This window comes from Megalops cyprinoides, chromosome 4, assembly GCF_013368585.1.
Source record: "Megalops cyprinoides isolate fMegCyp1 chromosome 4, fMegCyp1.pri, whole genome shotgun sequence".
NCBI lineage: Eukaryota > Metazoa > Chordata > Actinopteri > Elopiformes > Megalopidae > Megalops > Megalops cyprinoides.
Window position 1 is genome coordinate 18,443,784 of NC_050586.1, and position 20,421 is coordinate 18,464,204.

The following is a 20,421-nucleotide window of genomic DNA, read 5'->3' on the forward strand; positions in this document are numbered from 1 at the left end:
CATGTGAAGTATTGGGTTAATTTTTTACAGTCAATTTTGAGAATCAAACATAAATATGAAATTCATTCATTCCCATGTGTCCATGTTATCGTGGACCTTGCTGTTTTTTGACGTTGTGTGAGGTTGACAGCTGGTGAAATTATCCCTAGCGTAAACCGACCCGGTATATCCTGACCTTAGATAACGTGACTAATATAACTATCTCACTCAAAACTACAAATTCTGGGATGTGGTTGGAGGGTGGAGCTGATGTCTCCTGCTCATGGTAAAACGACCACTCAATGAGTTCTCGCGTGACGAGAATTTATCACGCACATGCGTAAAATAATAGTACACGGAAGCGACTTCTCTCAAAGGTGTCGGATAGTGTGGCGAGCAAAGGGGTTATTCATACAAGCTGTCTACACGTAGAAATTAAAAAATAATGCTGCCTGTCTGCGGTGCTACTGTAATTTGTGATACAAAGTATTGCTATAATTATTCGTAGAGCAACACAGAATTACTGGCAGATGGCCTGGTAGTTTTGTAGTTTGATTGCTAGGTGTTCGTTTGGTGAGAGAATTTCTCTAAGGAGAAGTGTTCCTATCTGGCTAGTTAGGAAATGTATCTCTTGTGCACGATCACAGCGTCCTTAATTAGCTTTTTGTTTTTAAAATGGCTGAAAAGAAGGAGGTTTTGCATGGATGTGAAAAGACTAGACGGCAAAACAGTTCTCATTACAGGTAATGTGATCGGCATTATTTTGTATGTTGGCTGGGTTGCAATATACAATGCCTTAATTTACCCTGGGTAAATGATCTAGATTGAGGTTACAGAAGACATACAAGTGCGTTTTCATTATACAGTATATTATATAATATATATAATATATTTCATTATATTATAGAAAGAAGAAAAGAAAACGACCTACCGGTAATGAGCATATCCATGAAGCGAAGTTTTTATCATTTGAACAGAAATCATAGTCCAAATTGTCATCCTCAAGATGCAGTTTATCAAGTCGGTGCCACTCCCTTTTGTAATAATAGAGTGGACACTTGCAGGTTACATTTTTATTGCCATCACCTGAACCATGGAAATCCAAGACCCTGAAATTTGTCAAAATTTGCCTGAAATTTGCAGAGCTGAGCATGATGTCAGCTAACCCGGTGATAGCTTGCAGACTTAAGTCATAATGAAGGTTAATGGATTGCTTTTGTGCACAACCTTTTCATATCCAGATTTAACAGAGGTATTGAAAGCTTCTTTATGATTTCAGCAGCTTCCTCTCAATATCTAGATGGAAGAATGTTCAGGATATGAATAATATCAAACAAAGCATTTGAACCATACATTTATACCAACTTACTAAGTTACAAGTCATATCCACTTGTCAATACCTCCACATTTGCAGCTCTACTGAGCTCTACCACTCAGAGTATTGATATTAATATGACACCAGCTAACAAAACTGCCCACATGACTAAAAAATATTTCCAACCAATCCATCCAACTTGGCCCTGTGGTTTATCATTTTTGCACCTTTACACAATGTGCTTTCCCCTATATTCTGTGTGCTAAGATAAGGAGCCAGTGCTGACCATAGTTAGGGAATACCAACTGATTTATTGGATTGGAACAGACCTTTATTAAAGAACAACATTCTTAATGGGATGTTTGTCCTAGCATGCAAGTTGTTTGAAAAGAAGACCCATCAAAACCCTGCAACCCAAGAAGACTCATCACACTGTGTCATGGAATGATCACCAAATTTGATGACATTGATGTGCAGTCATATACATTGGTTGTTTCTGCTATCAATCGCTACATGTTGTGTACACATGAAAAGAGCTAATGAGTATCCAGACATCAGTGTCATTAATGCAAGAATGTCCGGGCCCCAAAATCACAGTTGTTGCCTTAAATTATGAACGGCTCCTATTCCTTCTTCCCTTTCCCTCACATGGAAAAATCATAGCAGTACTAAGTGAAAAAAGAAAGTTACTACTATCCTTACTAGTGTATATACAAGTGTAGCACCGACAGACTATGATGGGTAAAACGTATAGCTGTTTGTAAACTGAATTATACTTAAATGATGACAAACTAAATGATACTACACAAGACCAGAGATTAGGAATGTGGAGCAGGTACACATGTGTATAAATGATCAGTAACATTGTAGCTATACAAGAATCACATTTGCTTTTATTTGTTTCATGTCATGCTATAACTTTTCATATCAAGGGAGCCTGTATGCTTTCACAGATGTAGCTCTTTTTGAAGGTAGCTCAGCAACAGTTTGTTCCATACCAAGGAATTAGTTGTTATTCTGTGACCATTTACAGCACTTGACCATTTACAATTTGCTAAGCACACAGAACATTGGAGAGAGACTGTGTTTTCTTTTCAGGCTAAAGTGATAACCACAGGCCTAAATCATTTGAATGAATGGAAGAAACACTAATTAGCATTTGTTGGGTATCATATAGATAACAATAGCATTCCTTGAGTGTATTTTCCAAGATGGGGCTTTTCCAAGGCTGTCTTAAAAAATATTGAAGTATTTGTTTTAGCCTTGTAGCTAAAAAAACTCAAGTTGTATAACCACCAGGCTAGCTTTAAGAGGCAGCTTGGCCCTGTAATGCAGCTAAGAGGCTGGCTACCTATAAAAATAACTTGAAGTAAAAGCGAATATGAAACGATCTTGTAATGATTTGGTGTATTTTTTTTTCCAAAATGGATATAATGGAAATTAAAACAATGACCATTGACAGAAACACTATATTTTACTTGTCCAAAGGATTATTTTGACAAAATGTTTAGTTAGTATCTGTAATAGTGATGATGATCAGAATGTGGAAGATGGATGATTACATTCCTAGGGCCAGCAAATAATGTGTGCAGGTGTTCTTTGGATGAAAGGGATGAGAGAACTGTTTTCTTGCTATGACACAAATGAAACTTTTTAGCTTTTCAGATGTGACTGTCACAACATGTGTCTTCCTAGAAGCTTTCTTAATATCCAGACAACTCCAGCCATAATACCTTTGTACTCCCTTTTTGTGTTGGCTTCTACTGTCTGTTTGATGTTAAAGCAGTAAACCATAACTGCTGGGCTATAACTGGTCTGAATACAAAGAATCCTGCAACATTGTCTTTTCAGTGCTTGTAGTATAAGTGACACCATGATGTAGAGTGCCATAAAACCGCAATAAGAGCTAGCCTTGCTCCCTGCATCATAGCATAAACACTATTGCCTCTCACTCCTCAGGAGGAAATTCTGGCATTGGCAAGGAAACTGCCACTGCCATGGCAATAAGAGGGGCTCGTGTCATTATCGCATGCCGGGACATGGAGAAAGCTGAAAAGGCCGTTCGAGAAATAAAGGCAACAAGCCATAACCTAAATGTGTTCCACATGCATCTGGACCTGGCGAACATGAGATCCATCCGAGACTTCTGTAAAACATTTCTACAGAGAGAGAAGAGGCTGGATATCTTAATCAACAATGCAGGTGAGAAGTCTTTTAAAAGACATCATGCTTTGTATTTTTTGTTTTCTGGATGCTTCAAAAAATGTAGAGACACTGAAGACCAACTCAAAACCTCTGGTATGAAATCAGCTCAAGTGAAATGTCCAAGGCAGCATGGTTTGTGTAAGTGAAAATGTGTATATTCATAGGGATGCCCAGTGTTTTGGACTGGACAGACGACAGTTTCAGCATGTGTTTTGGCGTGAATCACCTCGGCCACTTCCTACTGACCAACCTGCTCCTGGGCCGCCTGAAAGAGTGTGCCCCCAGCCGGGTGATCACCCTCACCTGCTCTGCCTACAAGTACCAGAAGCTGGACTTCCAGGACCTGAACTACAACCTCTTCCCCTTTTTCACATACTGCCGTAGCAAGCTGGCCAACATTTACTTCACCCAGGAGCTGGCCAGGATGATGGAGGGGAAAGGGGTGACAGCCTACTCTGTGCATCCAGGTGAGCTGTGACATACTGCCCTAGAGACTCAATCTGTGACAATTTATCAGGCTATCAGGCAGGTCATATGCTGGTAGAGCCCAGATTTAGCTTGGAAAGAAATATATCTACATTTCTTTGAAGGATAGTGCTGCGTGTACTCAGGCCCAGTTGGCATATCTGATCTCAAACATAACATTGTTTGCACATGCAGGTGAGTTGTCTGTGTCACCACTGTTAGTATTCATATTATACTGTATATGTGAATGATTAATTGCAGCTATTACACCATTTTTAGTCATTCCTTCTGTAAACTGGGGATGTTGTCTGCTGGATAGTATTTCTCATTTTTTAATTTTGTTGCAGGGTTTTTCTTTAGACTCAAACCACAAGGCTGCCCAGCATTTCTGGCTACATGAGCTGCTTATGTGATTCATGCAGCATTCAATTTTGCCAGTTGTTAGGGATGGTACTGTAATTGTTAAAAAACAATTAATTTTTAGCAACATGAATTCATTATTGCTCTGCTTCTCTTGTGAACATTATGTATGAATGTACTTGACCTGAATGACAATGGATTGCTCTGCTGTTCTGCACACGGATACGTAAGATAGCACTGCTGTGTACATGCCGTTGTGATGCTCATAATATGTGAGCATTTCATAGTAAAGTCTTCCTTTCTGTGTGTATGTGTTTTGTGTGTGTGTGCATTTGCAGGGTACGTTCAGAGTAACTGGACCTGCCACTACTCCATCCTGTTCCGCATCGTGATGCAGGTGATCATGTTCATGTTCTTCGTGTCCTGCGAAGCGGGTGCCCAGACTGTCATTCACTGCGCCGTGGCAGATGAGGTGACGGCGCACAGCGGGGGCTACTTCGTTGACTGCCAGTGTGCCTCCCTCCGACCCTTTGCTAAAGACGCTGGAGTGGCCAGAAAGCTGTGGGAGGCCAGTGAAAGGATGGTGAAGCTTGCCTGATGGGCTGCATTCCATGGGACACAGCCACCTGCAGTTTTCATAAGAACATTCTTATTTGTGACCTTACATTTATTTATTTTTCCATCAGAGGACAGTTGTTTGTTGCTGAACCATTGTGCAGTTGAATGAGTATGATTGGTTGAACTTTAAGCCCTGGATGTGGATTTAGATAATGCCGTTTGCATGGGCAACAATATATTTGCATTTTGTTCCATTTGTCAAAATGATTGATATGAAATACAAATAATCAGTGTTAGTTTAGAGTATTATTTGGTGGAGTGTTTCATGGCTTTTGTTAGTTTTGGGGTAGAATACCCTGGGAAAACACTGAATCAATAGATAATCATGTTGTGTACAAAAAGGAAAGTCATGGCTTAACGGAAATAGTTCATGTGTGCAATAAATTCTGATGTACAATGGCATCAAAAGGAAAGGAATAATAAAAACCTTCAATTTTCCACATCAGTAATGTGCTAAATCTTAAAATGCCCGCTTAGATGATTGAACAAGTGCAAGCCAGTGAAATTCAGGGCATCCAAATGGCAAAGAGCCTTCAAAGCGTTACATTTCATAAGCATGCCATTAATACCATATCCGATGTCTGCGCTACAAGATCAAACTCTCAAGGATAATACACCAGCGAGACGGCAGACCCAGGTGCCGCTGTAAACAAACAGAGGCGTTCATTAACGAACAGCATCTGTCTCACTCGCCGACCAGGCCTGGGTGTGGAAACCAGCACTGGAGCGCCGTTGAATCCATCGCTATTGACTTTTAAAGATGGCACCGCGGCGTGGAGGCCTGCTGTTCTGTTCAGCTGGCTCTGCATGGAGCTGATGTAGTGTTTCCAATCCACCCTTAGTCACAGCTGTCAGCATTTTTCATTTAAATACTTCAGAAAGCAGGACGTTTTCTGCTGCTTGGCAGTGCAACCCAGGAGAGGCATCTTCATCCCATGGTGCACAAGTCATAAGCAAAAATGGCTCCAGTCTGAAGACAAACCTTCAGAAAAGTGGACATATTTAAGTTGTTTTTAGAAACAACTGCATTGATGTGAAAAAAAAAAAACCACTTACATAATGTATCCCTCCTTGTTCAAACCTGAAATGAATAACAGCTAAGGCAGTGTCCTGTTGTAACCTTCTCATCTTCCTGTTTCATGGAAGCACCACTTGATGGCAGACAAGAGGCATGGTGCAGTAATGCACGATGGGTCCTGAAACACCTCAGTGCCAGGGGGAGAAGACTGTGGAGCAGAATCAGTTATTTTGTAAAAATCCCAGAATACATTTTGCCTCCTTGCCCTGACATTTTGAGATGTGTAGAATAAATTGATTGTTACATTATGTATTAATTGAAATTTGAATGAACTGCTGAGGGTGGATGGTGGAGAAGGCTATGTATAAAAAGGAAATAATACATGTTTAATATATACTACTACATCACATTGTACAGTTCATTTTAAATGTATATTTTGAAGTGAAGCACATGGTCTAGGTTGCTTATCAGAAAGGAATGATACAAATTATATTTTCTAGATCAATGTCACAGTGAATGACTGGGGTCAACAGCTTCATTTGCACAGGACTGCATGTAAAATAGATGGTAAATGGCCATTTCATATCTCGTTGCACAAATAATTACAATAAATAGCCCTTCAGATTTGCCCTTGCCATCTTGCTAGTTCGCTGTCCTCTCCTCTCACTGCCATCTCCCCCTATTGGTGATTTAAAACAAAATAAATCCATCTGCTGTTCTAAATACATCTGCTCTTCTGTAATAAATGGACAAAAATGTAATGACTTGGGCTATGACATTTCAATATGCCTTCTCACTTGAGTTAGTGTGATATAAATATTATTCCCCCCCTCCAGCTCTTTTGTTAACTGATCAAATTTATGAATTTCATTTTTTTTATGGAAATACTTGCTCAATATGCAGCTGTCCAGCATCTCCCGCTTAAGCTTTTTATACAAAATGCAGTGGGCCCACATCAGAGGTACTCTAATTACAGCCTTGAAAAATCTATAGATACACCGGATTTCATCCTAATCAATACCACATCTTGCATGTTATTCCTACTTTTGAAGCAAAAGGGATGTACACTGATGCCTGAGGTACATTTCAGCTCATCTGAATGACTCTCAGCCGATCACATTCTGGATATGGGCCATGGCAGGTTTATTCATATTGAAAAGTTGAGCCCTATCTGACGGAGCGACTCAATTTCCCTGCCGACAGGTCTGTGCACACGCTGAGATTAGGACTTTCTAATCAGGAGCTGCACTAACCAAGAAGTATCTCGTGCTGGATGTTAATCGATATCTGCGTTTGTGTGATTTTCATCAAATATTAAAGTCTGCGCATAAACTGTCTTTTCAGCCCAAATGCAAGACTGTCAAATGAAAAAGTAACAAATGTGTCTATCAGGTAATCCATTTAGCACACACAGACTGAAGGTATTCAAATTCAATTTTAACCTGTGTTTGCACTAACAGACACTGTTGCAGCACCAGGGGACACTTCTCTTTGAATCTGCAATTAAAAGAGGCTCTGTCATTTTAACAAAATCTGGACTTAATGTGGTAACCACGGCAACGAGTGCTGTCAGAGAAGGATGACAAAAAGACTTTGGCATTGTAATTGAAAATCTGAGCAGTGATCACTAGTCTGGAGCTGAGATACATGTAATTGGGCTGGGTTTGTTTGTTTGTTTGGCTCATAAAATATTGTACATGTCACTGTTTTTAAATGGCTCATTGCCCTTTGTCCATGAAGAATATTTGAGTCACAATGGTCCGAGGGTGATTGCCACTAATGTTTACTATTAGAAATGATAAAACCCCTCAAGGCAAACATGGCCATAGTGCAAAATGTTCCCTCCATCCAAATGTCTTCCAGTTGTCAGGTTTTAGGGACCTGTTCATTTTGGCATTTCAGAAGTGTTGTGTTGGGTACAGCTGCCTCCAGGCTATCCTCCAAGAAATGTCATTTAAGCCCTACATTATCAATCAAATCAATGAAATATCTACATATGTGCACCACACATAGACAATGAGCCATCAATATTGTTTTGTAATAAGAACATGGAGATGAGCGTGTTGCTTAATATTGTGCTTTCAAGAAGAGCTTAGCATTTTGATTCATTCCCTTCTTTTAACAACATCGAATTCAAGTATCACTGAGTAGGGTTCAATTAAGGGAACAAATGCATATTCTTGCACTGTGCCAGTCATAACAGAATATTAGTGCAGCAGTGTTAAGGTTACTTTTCTCTTAAGATTTACCTTCAGTTGCCATTTGGAGACTCAGGTGAGATTTTCTACTTTTCAGTTAATGGGAGTAATGGGAGTTTTTGCTTTCATTTCTCAAGAATCTTACACATAATACCCTACTATATGTAGTTGCAAGATGTTGCATCACGACTCCCTGAATCTTAAGGACATGTTAAGGATAATCTTTGATCACATTCTAGCATAGCTTAGAAATATCTCATTGTGATTTACATAGGTTACCATTTTTTATCCATTTATACAACTGGATGTTTACTGAGGCAATTGTGGGTTAAGTACCTTGCCCAAGGGTACAAAAGCAGTGCAACATCAAACCAGCAACCTTTTGGTTAAGAGCCCTGCTTCTTATCCCCTTTGCCTTACCACTGTTACCACAGTGTTGTTGGTGTTATTATTATTATTATTATTATTATTATCATTATTATTATTATTATTATCATTATTATTATGTGAGTTTTCTGTGACCATTTCTGAATAACATCAAGCGGTATGTTTGGCAATGATTGATTGGTCAGCATTTGACTGAAAAACCTGGATAAACCTGTTTTGATAGAGGCCAATTTCTTGTTCTGTTTCATTCAAATTTAGATGTGGATGTGGCATTTGGAAACTGAATGGCTTCTTTGATTTGGAATGACAGATATCTTTTTAATCAGCAAGCAAACCACCACACATGCAACCAGTAATGTGTAATTTTGTTGAAAACAGACACTCTCAATTGCTCATTCAGTATTCAGGTGTTTGGCCAGAAACATTGCTATCACCAAGCACCCACCTGGCTTCTGTGAATTGGTTCTTCGCTTGGTGAAGACTGCAGTCTTCATTTAGTTGCATGCATACCTTTACATTCAAGATTGGAAATCCAAGTCTCACCAAATTAATGGCCAAAAAAGTCAATGGCCAGCTGATTTCCTGGTCACCATTTTGCTGAGCATTCAAAAAAGAGAGAAGATAACCCACTATCTCTCAGCACAACAATGGGTGATGTCAGCAACATATTATTTATTATTTGTATTCTATTTTTTATCTTCATCCTGAACAGTATACCTTTAAATAATTCTCCTCTGGCTAGTGGATTCTCAGAGTTACCCCTGGGGACAGTTGCCTACCATGACATTTAGTCCACATTTTTTTTTAAATGTAATTTCAATCAGACCCTATTGAATATAATTTCAAATGCTTCCACTGCCCTTTGGCATTTCATGTATCCCAGACCTTATCCAGTACTGACTAGCATGGCTATTGAAATATTCCCTTTTTAAACCCAGGACTTTGTGTTTAGAACATAGCACACTGTAAAAAATCAAATACAAAAGGCTCTCTAGGCCTTATTAATATATTTTCTGGACTAACTCAAAGATCAAAGAACATACAATATACTGGCTTTTATACACTCAGCAGGCAGCTACCTGCAGGGTAAAATACATTGTGGCCCAGCTTGCTGTGTGCAGGCATAAAGCCAATGTATTGTATGTTCTGTGATCATCACGTTATTGTGGCGTATTAGCTTATTAGCCCGGCATATTTAGCTAATTAAAATTTCACTACAATATTTCTTGTTTTGCTCTTTTGGCTGCTTTCTGGGCACCTGTATTTCTGTATTCCAGTCTAGTCCTTTGACTCTTTAGATAGCCCACAGCCCATTGGGAGATATGATGATATTTCAGACGAGATGTGATATGTTGTATTTAATAAACTACAGTAAATGCTTTGGGGAAAAAGCAGTCTGATAAAATTTATAACCCCTTCAGGCTTGCAAAAGCCATTCCACAGACTTTGCAAAGCACAGCTGATTGAAATGTGTAGAAATTGCACCACATGCATATGTGTGTGTATGTGATTGTGTGTTTGTATTTGTGCATGTGAGTGTGAGCATGTGTGTAGTGTTGAGAGTGTGTAGAGACATCGACAATGGATATGTTTTGTAGGGGGGGGGGGGGGGGGGGGGGGCTACAACACAGCAACACAAGATACAGCCAGGGTATAAAACTACAGCAGAAATTGCATATTTTTACACATATATTTGCTTCATTAAAAATGTGATTTCCCAAGGCTTGTAAAAGCCATTCCATCGAGACTGCGGACTGAAGGTATCCTCCAAATGGTCCAGGCTAAGCACAGTCAACTCTGACAGCAAGGTTCCAGCTGGGCCACACTTTCCCATATCACCCCTGCACCTTTGCAGCTCAAATATCCCCCCTCCCAGAGGAGGAACACAGAAACACATTCCGTTTCCTTGACTCAGTGTTTCCGTCATGTTGTTGCTGAATTAAAAGAAACAGCCCGGGCCCCTGGGAAATATTTGTGGTGGCTGCACACTCGGCATCTTTTTCATTTCCACCAAGGAGGGAAAAATAATATGACAACCAGACACAGTTTTCGAGAAAGTATGTGTGTGTTTCCCTGATGGCTGGTTTTGATAATTCCTATAATTAGGTTTCTTTCTCACTTTGTGAACATGGATGTGTTTAGCAGAGCAAAGAGTTTCTGAATCATGCAGTGATTGAACTGCTTGGAGATTTGCAATGGAAAAAAAACAATATTTTTTTCTCTGTAAAAAGGAAACAAATGGAAATATGAATTTGGTTTGTTGACATTAATTAATCAAAACAATGTTAAATACAAATAAAAATCTATTAAAACTTCAGATAATAACACTTATCAGCTCTTTCCTTAAGAGATATAAGCTAAGTCACTCAGAACAGTGCCTTGTAAGTCAAATAAACATTGTAATTACATTTTAATTGGTATTTTTGACAAATATTGTGATCTGCAGGCTAATGGGAAATATAGCATTAATTCTGAAGATGCAAATTACAAAAAATTTGCATGAACCGTGTGATGAAATTTAGAATGCTGCAATTAAAATGATTAATTCATCCACCAGGGCCGTATTTAATTTACCATGTGACTATACTATAGTTGTTCTGCAGCATCAATCTATTTCAAAGCTGTGTGTGTGTTAATTGAATATTTTTCTCCTGGAAGGAAGGGAGAATGTGGAACAATCCAGCCCTGTTTTGAATCTCTGGCACATTGAAAGCACAGCTTATGTTAAGACAGATTTTCAGGAGCACAAAGAAAGGAAAATTCACAGCGAAGAGCATGCTTTTAAAAATGTCATATAGAATAATAATGTACATGTGTTATTTCAAGAAATGTTATTATAGTTATTATTAGTTGTTGCTGTTGTAGTATTGTATGTGAACCACATGTTATTTCTGTAATGTCAACATTAATAACATTGCAGCATTATTTTAATTAGGTTACACAAAGTAGAGTATGTAGTTGTGATTTGGCATGCTACAACTGTATAATAAAGGTTTGATCAGAACAACATGATACGGCATATATGGTATAGTAAGACATATTCTGTATATCTAAGTCAGCATGATGTACCAAGAGGTATTGTAGAGCTGTAAAGCATTGTCAGCTGTGTGATAGTATTCATACAACTGTTCTATTTGGATAGAGGTTGTAGAGCAAGGTAGGATATGATAGAAATAAAGGTAGTTTATAACCTATTTTTTATATGCTGTGCTCTGGCAGACTTTTTACATCCCCATGGACACACACTTGTCAACAATGGACACACACTTGTCAGCCCAATAAAATGCCCACCTTCCCATTGTTTTCATTAATTGCCATAGACATTTAACAGTTCTGTATTGTGAAATGAGCTGTTAGGATACATGGTTCCGCAAAGCTGGTGAAACCACACCCTTTCTGATTGGACACATACTGAGGTGAAGTCTCATCTATTAGTTGATATACTTCTACAGAATCCAAATGTCTTGTTCAGGGCTCCACTAGCAGAAAAATACTGTGAATTATTTTGGTCTTGAATAATTGCCTGCCAAATGCTGTGAATTAAACACATGGGATTTTTTGTTTGTAAATGTAGCTTATTAACAATCATTTTGCTTGTTACAATTTGCATAGCTTTGGAAAAAAATATTCACTTACATCCTTTGCTTGATCTTTCCAAGGTGCAAGAGGCATAAATGTCTGTCTGAAAGCTGTGTTCAACATCAGCAGAGTGTGTGAGCAGAGTAATAAAATCTTCTGCTCCTCATTGCTGTGCACAATAGCGGGTGAAATTTTCATGCTGTAGAATTTTCAGCTCCCCAATGTCCTCATCAATCGAAATATTCATTTTATGCAATTGAGTTTCAGCTCTCGGTTGTTTTAAACAATGTCCTGTTGCCACAGAAGTGGAATTTAGATTCTGTTTACATTTCCTGAGGGTTTGTTCCGTCATTTTTTAAAACAATTTCGAGTTTTACTCAGCATCAGCTGACCTCAGCACATATTTATAAATGTATGTGTAATAAGAAAAGTGTAATAAATGAACAGATTTTGGTTATTGATTATTCATTTCTGGTGTCAAGTGATCATGCATGCATGATATGTTTGATAAGTTTAACTGTTACATAAGCACTACATCACTTCATTAGTCAGAGCGGAGGTTGAGCACTTGGAATGAGCAGATTTAGCCTCTTGAATGCCAGGCCTGATGAAAATCAAGAAAGAAAAATAGTAGAAAAGAACCAATATAACTTTCACACCAAGGGAAAAAGCCTCATGTGTCATCGGTGTATTAGAGGAGGAACAAAATCAGCAAACTGTTGTTTAATGCCAAAAATCCATTTTAATTCAGTCAATTCAGGAAATGAACTGGAATTCAATTAATTAAGTGAAAAATGTTCAAGAAAAATTGCAGGCAATTTTGATTTTGTGTGTCCAACTGTCATGTGTTTGATTGCAGTAGTTGTTAAATTCACATTTATTGTTAAACTGACATTATTAGCTCTTAAATGTCAGTAGAGACAATGCTGGTTGTGCAGATCATGGTATTGTATTATCAAGTTTTTTTTTTTTTTTTTTAACAGGTTTCCATTTACAAATGGCTTTCTTCCTGAAGCTACATTGCTTCAGTTGTCAGTGTAAACAGCTGTTTAACAAATAGTTAGTTCATCATTATTCAGTACACCCACAAAGATTCTCATGTTTCCCATGATGTGGCAGAGTGCTCTGTATGTATGTAATTAGAATTTTACATCACAGACAGCCAAGCCACATCTGGGCCTGACAATGAATAACTCATGATAATATGTTTCCCTTTCAACCTGTTATGTTCATCTGGAATTCTCATCATATTTGAAAGAACAAAGAAGACAATAAATGGCTTAACATAAGTTGGAAAGTACAAGTACAACGAATGCATTTCATAATTATTTGCAAATGTTCGAATTACTTAATAAATATTAAGCCCATTAGTACTTGAAAGAGACAGCTTGGAGAGGGGAGTGTTCAGAAGGTGATGGAGAAGGCAAGTATGGTGGTGCAAACTGTAGCACATCCTGGCAATGAAGGGTTGAGCTGAGCTGATCCCGTGCCAAAAGACAGCAAAGAGAGGGACAGACACACACTGGTAGAGGAAAAAAGTGCATTGGAATATTGTGTGAAAAGACCTGTTGTGAAAAGACCTGTTGCAAACTGGGATGCAGCTAAGGTAATGCTCAAACTAAGCTTTTAAAATGCAGATGGCTCCTTCCCAGAGTGACTGTGTGTGCAAACAATTCCTTCCTGTGGTGATGGTGAGACATACTGTCTGCTTCACACAGGTCAATGGCTTGGATCCGTACTTGGGGAGAAAACCCACACTAGTTTCTATACAATATATTATACTAGTTCCATATACTATGTTAAAATGTTGGCCTGCATTCATTTTCATACTCAGAAAATGTTTATTCCTGTAGATTATTTAATATGTTAGAAGAAGGCCTGGGGGTTTCCAGATACAGATTTGTAGCATTAGGAGAGGAAACAGTGCAGAAAGCAAGGACAAAGTGTTGGAAATAGGTGTGGGCAGCAACTGGCAGCCAATGAAAAGGCGTTATAAGGAATGGAGATGTGTGAGTTGACGGAATGAGACAGGAGCAGTTGTTCGGCAGACCTGTTGATGGATTTGTAGGATGAGGTGGAGAGATCTGACAGGAGGGAGTTAGTGGGCCAGTAGTCCATACGGGAGAGCCACTAGTGTCTGGACCAGCAGCTGTGCAGAGCAAGCCTGGAACAGTCTGATTCATCAGAGGTGGCACGAGAGGAATCACCTCCTCTGGATTGGTGCCTTACAATCAAAGACCCCATCTGCTGCCTGTCCTCCTCCCTTTCCTCATCGTCCCTTTTCTCTCCTTGTTGACAAAGTTATCTGTTTGCAAACTGTTCACAAACCTGCCAGCTAACTTGTTTTGCTAGATCAATAGATAGCTCACTTGATAGATTCCATTTTCATGCTCTCAGGATTTATGGAATTAAGACTGTTGCCTTTAGCATATGGTGCTACAGTGACAGGGTCTCTGAGACTCAGAAACAGTTACATTGATGTTTTTGGTTGCATAATTCTGCATTGTAAAATGTGTAACTCTATGACTGATGAAAATGCAGTAGCCTAAGGATTTTTTCAATAGACATTGTTCAGGCACTTTTTAATTTTATTTTGTGTCAGTCAATACATGTTGCTAATCTGTATGAAATTCCCCACAATCTTGCAACCTCCAGTTTGAGAAGCAGTGGTGTACTCAATTGAATAGAGTCATGAGCAATTCCAAGAGCGGAATATCAACCTGAAATCAGAAACAATCAACACAGGAGGAGATGTCCTTCATGACAAAAAACGTGGTCATACTATGTGAAGGTTGGACTAAAAGCTAATTGTAAATTGTCAATTGTGTGTCAATCATTTGTGATTATATGCACATGTTGGCAATTTGTTTGGGGAGCCAGCCTATGGGGTAACGAGTCACACCTGACTAATTGAAAGGTGATTAAATACAGGTGTGGCTGGGGAGCAGGGAAGGCTCCCTTTGTCTCTGCTGTGGACTTGCATAGGCTGGTTTCTTTGTTTGGTTTTAAAATAAATTATTGGTTTTTAACCTTTTGTTTTTAGCTCATTTATGAGAGAAGTGGTGGCCAGCTTCTCTACATGCTAACAACCAAACATAGACAAATTTGGGTCCAAGAGTAAGGGGTGTGCAAGTAAGGGGTGTGCAAAAAATTAATCCGGGATCCCCCTTTACACTGAAACAGATCTGGGGATTTACTGGGTCAGACCCACCTTCAGATCCAGGTAGTGTTTCTGGGTTTTATAACTCAGGGAGGACCCATTTATACCAAATGCAAAGGCAAGAAAAAACAGTCATCTGGGTTAACAGGGTCTAAGTTCTGCATTCTTCATTGAAAAGGTTCAGGCTGAACTGATAGGGAGTCGTCCAGGCATAAGTCATGGTGAGGTACACAGAAATATCTGTGGAGACAACAAGTCAGAGTTGTATATTTGTATCTATTATGAATCCCACAAGTCTGTCTTGCCATATCAAATAAATAATTAACTGCATGAGTAGAAATCTTGTTTCTATAAACATTAAACCTAGAAACACTGAGAAGGATTGCCATTCTGCTGTTGACATTAATTGTCCTTGTGTGTTTAATACACTTTTAGGAGGGCAAAATTAAATTCAAAACATTGTGATCTTTTCTCATTATGACAGAACACTCTGTTTCAGACTTAATTAATCAAAGGCAATCACTCTTTGAACAAAACTGTGGCTGTCCCACTGGGGTAATGATCCGAGTTTGACTCTTTGCCATTTTATTCTAGCTGCATGCAACTACAAGACAAAACACATTTGGAATACTGAAGAACTATACATTAACCCTATCACCCTCTTGTTGCCTAAACAAAATGTAAGGCATGATGTGTCAATGCGCATTAAATGATTCTGCTGGAGTTTCATAGCTGCATTCAGCTTGCCTTTAAAATGTAGGAATTCCAGTCTGAAGCACTGGTGTTTTGTCAAAGTATCACCCCTACATGGAAAGAGACAGCAGCAGTTTATGGGCCAGGTCTCCTTTATCATCACTCGCTCCACTGTTTTTGGGAGAGTGGCAGTGATGGTTTTGTGCTGTAACTTGAACTGTTCCCAGATGCAATTCCTGAGGCGAAAGACACATTGAGCACATTCTCAAACCCTTCACGGGTTTAATTACATTGTCCAAAATACTTGATTTCTTTTTTCCCCAACTTTATCCCATCATCAGTACATCAGCTGGTTTATCTCTTGGCCTTTCAGACCCTAACGAGGAACATTTTTAACTGCACCAAAATGAAGGACTCTGATCCAAGTAATCTTTTTATAAAATGCTTATAATCCCCTTGAATTGAAATGGGCTTAATTACCATTAATTAGCTTCAATGCTGTTGTATGAGAGGCCCAGGGAGATGCTAATCCCGTTTGTTCTTCTGAAACTGGCGTCGGCAAGAATTCCTCAGCAAGAGGAGCTGTTCATGTTGAAAAAAGAAACGATTTTCTCTGCCATTTCTCCTTGTGCGACACTCATAGTAACAAAAGGGCAGAACCTGTCTTTTTATTTATTTATTTATTTGTATAATTAAGAAGATGAATAATGGACATGCAAAAGAATTCTGAATATAATACGCCTGTGCTTTTCACTGAAAAATAAATCAAAATCTAATCAAGAAATCATTAAGACATAATTATTAACCCAGTGTTCACTCTGGAAGTTTTTTGCTATGGATTTAGTATCCAGTATAACTATACCAGTTTGTAGACTATATAACTTTTAACACCTTAACAGAATTGGAATTAGCAGAAACCAGACAGAGAATGCCATGATTCATTGCTCAGATTCATTCTGACACTATGCCACTTCAAGTGGTTTGAATTATAAGTCAGTCAATGCCCAGGAGGTGGTACAACCCTTGTTAAGGTTAATTTACCTCTCTGGGTCACACTTGAGTTCTCGCCTGCTGCTGGAGGTGGTAAATGCATTTCCCTCAGAAAGAAGAGTATCCTTGGTTTGGCCCAACCCCCTCATGTCCGACCTCTGTGTAACCTCCATGTGTCTCACACAGAATTAAAACAAACTGGACACTTACAGTTGACTTAATATTACCAAACGAACACCTCAGTAATAACATTCATGTTTATGGGAACATGTTTAAAATGATACCTCAAAAAAGGGAGATAAAATACCAGAGCTGCTACAGGAGGCCATAGAGAATGGCAATCCTCGCTAAATGGATGTACCACAAGCCCTAACTGTGGGTGATGGTGACAAATTACTTGTGACAGGGATGGGATGGGATAGATTTTGATGTGCGATGCCACCCTGGCAAGGGCCAGGGAAATTCATACAATGGCAACAAGTACCGTCAATTGATCTTCAGGTCATTATGTTAATATAATGCTGAGTCCTTCAAAAATGCTTCTGTAGAAGGATGACAACTAAATGTTTCAGAGACGCTCAGTGTTTTCTCTCACTGAACATCTACAAAACTGGAATTCTTGCCAGACAGTGGACCTACAATAAGATGGTACAACAGCAATGCAAAGTGGCTAAATGTACATAAATGCTGGAAAAGCAATTAGGGAATAACTTGTGGCCAGAGGATTGTAGGTTCAATTCCCAGACAGGGCACTGCTGAATTATGTTTGGTGTGCTTCTTCAGTGAATAGTTGGATGAATAAAATGACAATAAAATGAGAATGTGTGCTATAAAATGTAGTCTATATGGGTTGCCCTGCTTAAGGACATCAGCATAATATCATATGATGTAATGATATAGGCAGAGGTATATTAAATTAAAATGTCTTACAGAATTCAGGGTACAATGAATGAATGCATATCTATAATTTGAGGCCATGACCTACTGAAAATATTAGTTGTCAGACACAGAGTTCTGAAGTCCACACTGTGTGCCTGAACAAGTGTTTAACATTTCCCCCTGTGGCCTGTTGCTGGCCTCCTAGGCCTGAAAGAAAGAGTTGGAAAGGTCTCAAGACAAACTTAAAAAACTTTATGACATTCTACCCAGCACTTTTATGGAAGACTAATACATTATTGATGTTTTGAAGAGACAAATGACATTTCATTACTTTCTCTGCCCTCTTCTTTTGGGTTACATATTGGAGCATGTTAATTTAATAGCTGAGAGGAGACTATGTTCATGCTTTCTATACCCTACATTTTTTTATTCAATATGAGGAGATGTGCTGTGCTGCTGGTGCCATTGATTTGGTGGCTCCAGTGCTGAGCCACCAAATCAGATTATAGTATAATTACAGATTATAGTTTCTCGGCCTAATCAATGGCTCAATAGATGTCTTTCCCGCACTAATGGAAATTTGTGGACATAAGGACAAGTCTATTTCTTACAATACCTCATTAACAAAAACAACAAAAAAATTAAATTGTGCCTCTGAGTGCTTTGCTACTCATGGTTGGACTGGGATTTAATTTGCATAGCCTTTGCATAATATGCATACACTTATCACGAACAAGAAGCAACAGTAGCTCCTTGTGGTGCAATTTAATGGAGGAAGAACGCCTTCTGACATCCGACTACTTGCTGACCTCAGCATAAACACACACCGACTTAATTATCCCCTAAATCTCTCTAGAAAGGGGTAATATACCTGCCAAACCAATAAAGAGTGTGTGGTTGCATTATTTGTCCGTCTGTTCCCCAGAGGCAGATAAACCTTGTGTGGAATTTGTTTGGGAAAACACAGACGTAATTAAATCTTGAAACTCTGATGCTTGCCGTTTTACGGCAACAGTGCGGGAATTACATTATAGTCAATTAATGTGCAAAGGAATGCACAGGTATCATAAATTCTCTTTAGGTGAAAGACCCCCACTTCAAGACTACCCTGAAAGGATGTTTGTCTGTAATTCTGATAGCTGGTTTAAAGCTCTAAGGTTTCAGACGGTCAAGGAATTCTATTTGTGAATGACATCAACGTTTATAGAGATGTTTACATTTATAATATAATGTATTGCACTGCACTTATGTGCCACTTCCCAAGAGCTCTTTTGCTGTGCATATGGCATAATCCTCCTGTGAGCTACTGGCACACAGCTTCAATAATTCTCATCCACTTGGCCAGATTTCCAGTGCTCTGCCGTTAGAATTGCAGATGGTACTCCTTTTAAAATCAATACATAGTCAATACTGATGCCACTTTTGACTCGTTTCTTTGCATGTGAGGTCCTTTAACAGCTGTTGAGACATTGAATCCTCAAAACCAAAGGAAAGTCTACAGACTGACAAACTAGATCCTGTGCCCCAGTAAAACCCTGATGTAATCGAGAATTACAACCAGATCGTCAACTCGATAGTGAAGCGCATTGATATTGAAACACACTGATACAGAAACACATCTGATGTTATAATCATGGTCATGCTGATTCCTGTTGATGATGTATTAATCAGGTGCTCACTCAGCTGTGGGTTCTTCTGAACCCAGTGGAGACCGTGAACTCGTTAACGCTCCCTGCGTCTGCCTTGAGCCTCCCACCGTTTGAATGCTGACCTTGGTGGCAACCTACTGGGGTGTTTTTCTTCTTCACTTCATTATCCCTTAGGCGATGTGTATTCCACCCCCAGCTGGCTGACTCCTCCACACCCCACCTCCAGCAGCTCAATGCAAGCCCACCCCCCTTCCTCTCTGCTGTCTGATGTCCTGGGATATCGGAGCTTTGCGGTGCGAGTCAGGGGGGTTTAACAAGACAGAACAAAAACAACGAGAGAGGGAATGCCTGGAGTGGGGTCACCTGAGGTCACGTCAATCGATTGCCCGTCTGGAGAGGCGCAAATAAAGGGTGCCCTGTCAAGCAAGATGTCGAGAGTAGGAGTTTGACTGAAGCTGAGAGAAGTGGACCTGGGTGGGGATGCATTGGGTGTTATGTTACGTAAGGTTGCTCTAGACCCGTGTTTCCCAACCCTGCTCCTGGAGGCACACTGTCCTGCATATCTTCTATGTATCCTTCCTGCTTGACTAAATCAGGTGTGCTCAGCTAATCAAAAGTGCCACTGATGAGTTCAGTCAGGTAGGTAGAGCAGGGATAGATAGAAGATATGCAGGACGGTGTGCCTTCAGGAGCAGGGTTGGGAAACGCTGCTCTAGACTGTGTGTTGTGAATGTCATTAGGGTACACTTGTATTACTTGAGGTTAGCAGTGAAACCATTCTGAAATCCTCCCAAATGAAAGTGGAATAGTTCTCAAATGCGATTTTAAAGTTTTCCCTCAGGACTTATGATTTAAAATTGGGTTATAGTACTTTATGTAAGTCTTTTCAGCTGTTTTCCATAATATCCTCCATGGAGAAGATAATT

At 39.3% G+C, this 20,421-nt stretch overlaps 1 protein-coding gene across 1 annotated transcript; it reads left to right on the forward strand.

Annotated features, from left to right (window-relative positions):
• The first annotated feature begins 376 nt into the window (after window positions 1-376).
• si:dkey-174n20.1 (uncharacterized protein LOC796174 homolog) lies at window positions 377-5,098 on the forward strand. Its single transcript, XM_036526724.1, has 4 exons — window positions 377-722; window positions 3,254-3,496; window positions 3,664-3,966; window positions 4,663-5,098. The coding sequence occupies exons 1-4, from the start codon at window positions 602-604 to the stop codon at window positions 4,920-4,922; spliced, it is 927 nt and encodes a 308-aa protein (XP_036382617.1). The 5' UTR covers window positions 377-601; the 3' UTR covers window positions 4,923-5,098.
• Window positions 5,099-20,421: the final 15,323 nt, after the last annotated feature.

Excerpts from the sequence above, each read along its gene's own strand:
- si:dkey-174n20.1 (XM_036526724.1), top strand. The coding sequence starts at position 602 with ATGTATCTCTTGTGCACGATCACAGCGTCCTTAATTAGCTTTTTGTTT. Across the intron at positions 3,497-3,663 it reads TATCTTAATCAACAATGCAG|GGATGCCCAGTGTTTTGGAC; the intron begins GTGAGAAGTCTT and ends GTATATTCATAG. Across the intron at positions 3,967-4,662 it reads AGCCTACTCTGTGCATCCAG|GGTACGTTCAGAGTAACTGG; the intron begins GTGAGCTGTGAC and ends GTGCATTTGCAG.